Here is a 9,806-nt window from a genome sequence, read left to right on the forward strand (position 1 = left end):
TTGGAGAATTCTCTTTTTCTAGTCAAGTCGAGAAACTAATTATTGATGAGTGGCTAGTGAATATTGGCTAGGAAGGTATCTCGGTCTACCTTTCTACTTTCCAGATGCCTTGTGTTCAGGCTTTTGCACTTATTTTTTAAAGTTTCATTGTATATACCTTTCTAGAATTTGAGTCATAATTCATAATTTGTGTATTATATTATTATTACTTGTCTTAGGCAATACTATCATTGAAGTTCAATTAATCAATTAGTTTGTATCATTTTTAAAAGAATTTTAAAAAAAAAAATTAAATGATTTTATGAGTAGCATACTTAAGAATGTTTGATTTATTGTTTTTTTTAGGTTTTACATATTTTAGTGTATTTTTAAATTATTTTTTTTTTAATAATATATAATATTTTTAGATTATGTGTGTCATAATCTTTTATCGAAGTGACAATTAAAAAAATTAATTCAAATTACAGAGATTATTTTGTAATTCTACATAAGTTTTTTTAAAACTTAATTAAACAATTTTTGAACCATTTGTTAATGTATAGATAAACAAATATGTTAAAATAAATTTTATAAAGATATTGAGTCATAAACCTTCACATTGCAATTAGATTTAGTGAATCAAAACTCATTTATAATTGTTTTACCTGATTGACAAATGACAACTTTAAAGAGGGATTAATGTTGTTGAAAATAAAAAATTAAATGTTAGAAATTGAATAACTTAACAAAAAAATTTAACAATATTGCCCCAAAAACCCCTTAAAGAGGCAATTTCCTATCTACCTTGTTTTTTAATAATTAAAAAGAAAATACATATATTAAGTTGTTCCTTAACTATTTTGTCAAGCCTCTAAAAAAAAGTATGAACAATTGAAGTCTCCTTTTTCTAGATAGATACAACAATTAATATTGCATGCAATTCTTAAAAATGTGTTCTCTTCCCTATATACAAGTATTGCTTGTGATGAAGTATTAGTAGTGATGAAGTTCCCTTTCATGTCATAGAAGGATCCTCTAAAAAATAGAAGTAATATGAATAGGTGTTCATTCCATAGTACATTTGGTGTTAGTCGGGTTTAGAAACCTAGGCATTGGTTTGATTTGGTGGATGCGGATTCAATCCTATGTAAATTAGACCCCACTAGAGCATATCTTTAAGCCTACAAGTGTGGGTTTGACAATACCTAATTTTGTTGTTGATATTTTCCTAAATTCATCTTACTAATCAAGTAAAAGTTTTTCTTGATCCTTAAGGGTCACGCTACAGAGGTTTTTGGTCACATAAAAGCTTGATTAGACACTAAGCAATAGAGGATTTTTTCCTACTTTCTCTTTGGAATTTATTCTTGCTTGGTTTACATTTTGGCCTTTGAATCCCACTTCCCACAACTTTTAAAACCTATTTTTGGTATTCCTTATATATCACTTCAAAAGAAAATCATCTAAAAGTATGGCTTTTTCAATCCATACCCAAAACCTCTAAAGAAGATAGAACTTGACCCTTTTCTTGGGTGAATAGACCTATCATTGATGGCCTAAAGGTGGTGGAGATTGGAATCCACCATTTTGGATAGATTCATCACTTGTGGGCATCTACTTTTTTCCCACATGGCCATTTTTGTAATGACAGTGGACCTCTGATGTAGTATGGGATGCACCATATTTCTCATCTTATTTTTCTAATAGCATGCTTGACCCTATTGGGATGAGGATGGACCCCCAATGTAATGAAGATTCTAAGATAATTATTTTATTAATGGGGTTAGCTAGCTCTCACCAACTCAGCATGGAAGTGATTGATGTTAGGTTATACTTATATTTTGAAGGGTTAGTCGACAATATTACCAAGTCCATGTGGTGATGAATGTCAATTACTACTCCCTTCTTGGGTGGATTGACTTATCATTGATGACCTAAGGGTGATAGAGATTAGAATCCACCATCTTAGATAGTTTAAGGTCACTTGTGGAAATCTCCTTTTTTCCCACATGACCATTTTTTTATTGAGGATGGACCTTTAATGTAGTATAGAATGCATTGTATTTCTCTTCTTAGTTTTCTAATGGCATGCTTGACCCTATTGGGATGAGGATGGGTCTCTGGTGTAGTATGTGATGCATCAAAATTCTCATCCCAATCATCTCCTTGGAGAACCTAGATTACACTCCTCACCTATGCCCCTTACCTTAAACCATTACTTCGAGATTATTCTCCAACATATATTACTAGATCCACTTGGTTGGGGTGGACAAGGTAGTGGTCCATGTGGTTGGTTTTGTGACACCCTTGAGTGGAGTAACCAAGAGTTCTTGAGCATATAATTTTATTATGCATGACCAGTCAACCTCTTATTCATCTCCAAGTACTCTTAAGTGATGATCATTGTGTGTTGTGATATAAATTGAATAAGGACGCATTTAGATTTATGCTACTAACTAAAAATGGTTTTTGTATCTACTATTTCTAATTTGAAAAAAATTGTTGAATCCTATGGATCGTTTTTACAAAAATAGTTCAAGGGGCTTATAGACTAAGCCTACCCAAAATGTATTATTTTTTAGTAAGTGGGAAGAAAAGAAAGGTAGATCGCGTTCCTATATGCTTATAAGTTTCAATGATAGTGTGATTTTCTAACTTAGTGAGTCATAAATGAACAAGGAGTCTTGATATCAAATGATAAATTTATGGATACAAAAACTAATTCACCTATCAATTATATCCATTTACCATAGCATTAATTAATCATTTATTAATCACCATTAATTTAACATTATTATTTATTAATCAATTATCTATTTATCATATCATTGTTGATAATCATTTAATAATTCCCATTTGTCTATTTAATTAAATGTTATTTTATTTATTTAATTAAATGAGAATGAATTGTCCACTTTCAAATAAAAAAATCATTTCCATTGCATCAACTAACTCATTGTTCGAATTATAAACTTTCTCATCAATAAATATATTAAATTAATTAGATAATTTATAATTATATCTCACAAATTAACCCTTCTTCCATTTAGAAACTTCTTCCTTGCAATTATTCATCATTTTAATTTTTAATTTTTATTTTAAACTTCTTCTCATATTGAAATGGCAAATTTCTAATTTTTAGTTCAGTTGACTCCATTGATTTTTCAATTAACTTAGGTCGCCATTCTTTTCCTCAACTTCTAGTTAGTTTTTCACATGGAAAACTATAAATAGATTTAGTCCTTCATCATTTCATATCTCACTTTTTATGCAAGCCGATTCTATCAAAATAGACAGCCATCATTTGAAGAGGGTTGTGTTATTGAGATTGTATCCACATCCCAACAATGAAGCAACACCTTTCTTTTATGGTTTGTGATGAGATATGTAAAATAGAGAATTGATTTTTTTTTAAATCGGGTTTTTAAATCTAATATTTTCTTGTTTTCCAATTTATTTGCTTACAATGTTATATGGATCAAATGATGTATGTACAAGGCTATATTTACATAAAAGTCTTTTTGGTTACAAAACTATGAATCACAAAAATATCAAACCACATAAAGTACCTTAAGTCACTCAAATTTCAACTTGCAACATTTGGATTAGTCATTTAAAAATAAGATTTTATTATGAATCTTCTTGGGAGTTTTCCTAAAATGCATTGTAGATCGGTTGTACCTTTGACCACTCAAAATAATTTAACCTATACTAGAAAGTAGTTGTAGCATTACTTCATGAATGAATTAGAAAGATGCAAGTTTAATTGATGAAACTCTTACAACTCTATTTTTTTAGTAGATAACGGAAAGGTGAAAGAAGAAGAGTCAAAACAAACTTCAACCCAAGTGCTTTTATTATGGGGCTCCTTGAGGTATTTTATGAAATAATGCACAATTATGGTTGGTACATGGGTAGATGAGAAAAAGAAAATGAGGGAATTTGAAGCTAATGTGGTTTTGACCAATGACAGAGAATATGTTTATGGCCACTACATCTTCAAAATATGGTGTTTCAAATTGTGAGTACATAGACTCAAGAGAAATTCAATAAATGACACTTGAGAGAGGTTGGTCTACATCATATTTGAATAAGCACTCAAAGGAAAAATTATCACTCTTGGAGATGACAATAAGCATGAGATGAGTGGAGTTGGCAATATCTCATTAAAGATGCACAATGGTGCATACAAGAAAATCAAAGATGTATGGTATGTCCCTACTTTGGAAAAAATCCTTTTAGTGGTTTGTAAGATTATTTGCAAAGATATTCTAGTACAATTTGACAAGAAGGTTGTTAGAAACATAGTTGTCGTCACACCAAAAGATCGACCTATTAATGCCCAATAAAACCATGAGATTTAATGAATCCACAGGAAGCGGTTAAGCCATGTCGCAAACCCAAGCATTGTGTTGCACAACACAAGAAGGCCAAAGTCACACACCTTGCAACAATCCTCCCCAACACAAGCGAGGGGTTTGAATATGTGACCTAAGCCCTAATACCACTTGTTAGAAACACAGTTGTCTTTGCACCAAAAGATCGACATATTAATGCCCGATACAACAATGAGATTTAATAAATCCACGCGGTTAAGCCAAGTCCCAAACCTAAGCGCTACGTTGCACAAAACAAGGAGACCAAGGGCACACACCTTGCAAAAAACTTATGTGTTTAAATTATAAATATGGAGTGACTAGTACTAAAGGAAGTAGAGATGACAACCTCTACAAGTTTTGTATTGTAGTGCCAAAAGAGGTCTTGGGAATAACAAATAATGAAATTTGCAAGAATGGAGTTATATTGAATGAGAGATCGGAAGAATAGTTGAATATTATAGGCTACTATGATATTGTAGCAAGAAATCAACTTTAATAGTGTTGAAGTGTTATAGACAACCACTAGAAAGAGAGAATTTTGAGGTTTGGAAGGAAAGATTCAAGCACTACAGTGTGATTGAGAAATATATGGCTAAGTGGGAGAGTTAAGTGAAATGTATAATTAATAGTCATATATTTGGGGATCTAGTTATGTGTGTTTAGAACTTTTTGTTTCATAAAAGATTGCACATAAAGCAATATTGTAAGTGTTGTAAGTAATAGATTAGATTTAGGTTAATGAGTAAATCTAGAGTAGTTTAGATTGAGTATTTTAAGAATGTCCTCCTTTTTTTCCTACATAAATATTTAACATCTTATTTTAGTATAAATAAAATAATATAATAATAAGTGCAATTCTTTTTTCTTCTCCATATTTATCTAAAGTTAATTCTAGTAAATATCATTAAACTTTTTCACATTTATTTTCCACAATCAGCATATCATCTAAATTTTTTTAAGTGTATTAATTACTTCTAATTGAAGAAAACTTTCATTTTGCTTTAAAAAAACATGCAATCTACTTATGTATAATTATGCTTCTTATTAGGGGAAAGGACCCAGTAGTTGTGCACCCTAACTTCACGCTTCTCAAAATCCTACTTGAAAATTTCAAATCACTCCGATTTTTTTACAGTAGCTTATTTGGCAAGTCCTCTACTTATAACTAAGGTTTCAGAGCCACATCATCAAATATGATGCCACATCAGCACGCTTTTTGCCAAGGTATCCAAAACAGCCCCCCAAAAAAGTGAGACCAATAGGCGTGCAAAAGAGACCCCAATAGTTGTGCAGCTGACATGGCATCACTTGATTGGTTACTTTTTACAATATTAGTACATTTCTTAACAACTATTGGTACATTTCCTAACAAAAATTGATATTTTTTGTTTCAAACAATAGATTTTATTTGTTCAATTTTTGGAACAAAAGGTATCAACAACCCTCACAACAATTGGTACATGCTCAACTATTGGGTCCTTTCCCCTAATTGAACAATCTTCTATGCTAAAACAATTCTTCTTTCCTCCTCAACTACCATCAAACACACACTCTACAGTTTGGAATCTCATACAATACTAATCTTGAGAGTTAATAGTTAAAAATATTACACACAGTACTCAAAGCATACAACAAAATTTTGTGGTGAGAAATTTTAACAAACTATCAATGCAATGAAGAATAAATTTTGTTTTAACCATCTTTTAATTAGCAATATTTGAAGTGAGGTCAATTAATTGAAACCAAATGCTGATTTGGACTCAAACGGGAAATCTTAAGACAATTCTGAGATTCTCCTTGACAGAATTGATGGTGTATAGAAGTAGATGCAATTGAATGCTTCAAAAAACAATCTTGTATACAATAACTCATTCAATATATGAAAAAAATGGTTACATAGATCTTCAAATTACAAAGAATTTTCTAGCACATCAGAAAACTCTGATAAAAATTCAACATTCAAATTATAAAACTCTTTAATAACTATTTAATATATTTTTTTCCTTTTTCTAAAATCTACTGAACAAGAATCTACCATTTTTGGTTGTCCGGCAGATTGTTATTTTATTCCACCAAGATTACCAATACTCTTGAACTCACCATCATACTATTTGATGTTATTTTCTGTAAAAACGGTTCAATTCTCTCCTCAAAATTCCCAAAAAGAAGGGATAAACCGTAAAAAATAATAAGTTAAATTCAAAGACATGTTTGAGAAAAGGATTAAACAAGCATGTAACAATTTCCCTAGATCTAAACATATATTGCTCGTCAAAAATGCAACATTTCAAAAGATATTACACAGCAAGTTATCCAAAGTCTGTATATATAAACTTCACCCATCTTTTCACAAATAAAGAACCATACATATATTCGCAGTCAAGATGAACACTATAGTTCAACATTATTATGATGTACAACTATAACTCCAAATATATAACAAATCTGATAGTAGTTTTTTTTTTTGGGTATATGCCTAAACAACTATGCACTTAGTCCTCCACATAGATGCAACTGCAGTAAATAACTTGTAAATTGCAGATATTACATAGATAACCACAAGCTCAAGGTAGATAACTTGTACCCTACCATCCAGGGCCTCTTGGTGGAGGTGGCCCTCCTGGACCTGGTGGAGGCGGCGGCCCTCCTGGACCTGGTGGTGGAGGAGGGCCTCCTGGCCCTGACGGTGGCGGTGGTCCTCCAGGACCAGGTGGTGGTGGAGGTCCTATTGGATCTGGTGGTGGTGGCGGCCCTACTGGACCTGGTGGTGGCGGCGGTGGTCCTCCAGGGCCTGGTGGTGGTGGAGGTCCTCCAGGGCCTGGTGGTAGTGGTCCTCCTGGACCTGGTGGTGGTGGAGGTCCTATTGGATCTGGTGGTGGTGGCGGCCCTACTGGACCTGGTGGTGGCGGCGGTGGTCCTCCAGGGCCTGGTGGTGGCAGTGGCCCTCCTGGACCTGGTGGTAGTGGTCCTCCTGGACCTGGTGGTGGAGGCGGTCCTCCTGGAAACATTATAACAACTTGAAACACTCCTGTTTTCTTCACTCTATCTGCTAGCACAAATTGTAATATTCCAATGCAGAATAATCTGGGTGCTTCTCTTTGTGTTGGTATTTATAGAGAGCTGCACTATGTGCATTCACGTTGTATTTGACTGGTAGAAAAATTAAGAGTGGTTGATTAGCTTAAAAAACGTGATCTTCTGGAAGTTACATAAGACAGACAATATAAAAAGCCATTCCCATACGTTATTCTTTAGTTAATCTTGTTCCGTATTGCCTTTTTAAACAATTTAGGTGGGAATAAAGATTAGTGGGCCATGACACTTTATTACATTCTTACACCACCTTGACTATTGAGTTAATTGGTGGATATGTTTGTCTTATAAATCAGATTGAATCTATAATATAGCTCTCACAAGCTTTGTTATGGGATCTTGTATACTTTTGTAGAACAATCTATGTTTTAAAGATATGACAATTCAAGTTTTCACATTTAGTTTCATTATAACATTTGTTGTGTAGAGGTAAATAAATAAGTGAAAATAAATTTTACAAAGATACTATTTTACTTAATTAACAAATGACAACATTAAAGACATGTAAATATTGTTGAAAATAAAAAATAAACATATTGAAAATGAAATAACTCTACACAAACAAATTATAATATTATTATAAATATCCCTTAAAAAGAAATATTAACTTTAACTAGCATACCTATTTTAGAAGAATATAGGTGATATTCTAAAGAATTATTATATTATTAGATTGTAATTAATATTATTTTTTATTATATTCAATATTGTAATTAATATTATTTTTTATTATATTCAATATTGTAATTAATATTAAATTATTATTAAGATGTGAGTATATTATTATGCTTAATATATTCTTATTATTATATTTTTATATTTTTATTAAAATATCAAATTATTATTATTATATTATTAGATTTTTATATTTCTATTAAATTCTTGACAAAAAAAAAATCTATTAACAAGTGTACATTATTGTCATATTATCATATCATTGTATTTGTATTTTATATTTGTTCTTATCCTAAAGAAGATAAGGATGAGAACGAACATAAAATAAAAATATTAATACTCCATTATTATTATTATTATTATTATTATTATTATTATATCATATTCATTCTTATCATTATCCTTGAGGAAAGAGTGGATTTTATGTAGGGACGCTTTCAATCCCTCTAAATAAAAATTATTATTTATAATATGTTATTATACTATTTTTTTATTATATTATATATTTAAAACAATGTACTTTTTTTCATTTTTTTATGTGTATTATGAAGAATATTCATGTACTTTTGGTATCTGAAAATTGGTTTGGTACTGATTGGGAATTCTTTTCTGCAGTTCTCCCTTATACTGGTTCGGACCATTTTCCTATTCTATTCTCTATTCTTGAGGATAGGGCTCCTTGGAAGCTTCCTTTTAAGTTTGAACCGATGTGGCTCAGGGATCAATCTTTTTTGCCCCTATTGAAAGATTGGTGGATGTCTACCCCTTATGTGAATGGGTCTAAGATGTATCAGATTGTTAAAAAGATGGTTTATATTAAAGGAAGGATTAGATAATGGAATTCTCTTCATTTTAAGAATATTTTTTGAGAGAAGGCTAGGATACAGGTTGAAATTGAAAAGGTTAATGAGCTTATCTTAAATCATGGTATGTATTCTTTGTCCTTTAATAGGCTTAAATATTTGAAAGCTCAGCTTGAGGAGGTTTTGGCTCGTGAGGAATCTTATTAGAGACAAAAGTCTAGGGATTTGTGGTTGACAAAAGGTGATAGGGATACTAAGTTTTTTCATTCCTCAACCAAATTAAAGAGGCAGCATGATAGGGTATCTTGCATTCATGATTCTAATGGGAATTGCATGTTTGATGAAGGTGAAATTGCCTTTGAGGCTGTTAGATTTTTTAAGTCTTTGCTTACTGCTGATATAGTGGATTTGAATAGTAATATTGTTGATTCTATTCCTCCTCTCATTAAGGAAGAAGATAATAAGATGTGTATGGCTCCTTTTACCAGTCTTGAGTTAAGAGAGGTGGTCTTTTCCATGTCCCCGAAGAAGGCTCTGGGGCTTGATGGGTTCACTGCTTTGTTTTTTCAAAAAATGTTGAGATTTTGTGGGGAATGATGTCATTCTAGCTATTGAGGAATCTAGGCATAATAGATCCATTTTAAAAGAGCTTAATACAACTCTTATTGCTATTATCCCTAAGGTGGATAATCCTAAATTTTTTTATGATTTCCGTCCAATTGCACTATGTAACACCTTGTACAAGATCATCACTAAGGCAATTTCAGTTAGGCTGGCTAAACTCATTTCTGAGATTATTTCTGTTGAGCAGGGTGGTTTTGTACCTGGGAGAGAAACTTCAGAGGGTGCTATTGTTGCACATGAGGTCCTGCACTCC

The 9,806-nt window shown here is 31.8% G+C and overlaps 1 protein-coding gene across 1 annotated transcript; it reads left to right on the forward strand.

Moving 5' to 3' along the window:
• Window positions 1-3,945: 3,945 nt before the first annotated feature.
• Window positions 3,946-7,379, forward strand: LOC131065620 (uncharacterized). The gene is made up of 2 exons (XM_058000182.1): window positions 3,946-4,000; window positions 6,955-7,379. Exons 1-2 carry the CDS (start codon window positions 3,946-3,948, stop codon window positions 7,377-7,379), a joined length of 480 nt encoding a protein of 159 aa, XP_057856165.1.
• Window positions 7,380-9,806: the final 2,427 nt, after the last annotated feature.

The sequence above is a fragment of the Cryptomeria japonica genome, chromosome 3, assembly GCF_030272615.1.
Source record: "Cryptomeria japonica chromosome 3, Sugi_1.0, whole genome shotgun sequence".
Classification (NCBI taxonomy): domain Eukaryota; kingdom Viridiplantae; phylum Streptophyta; class Pinopsida; order Cupressales; family Cupressaceae; genus Cryptomeria; species Cryptomeria japonica.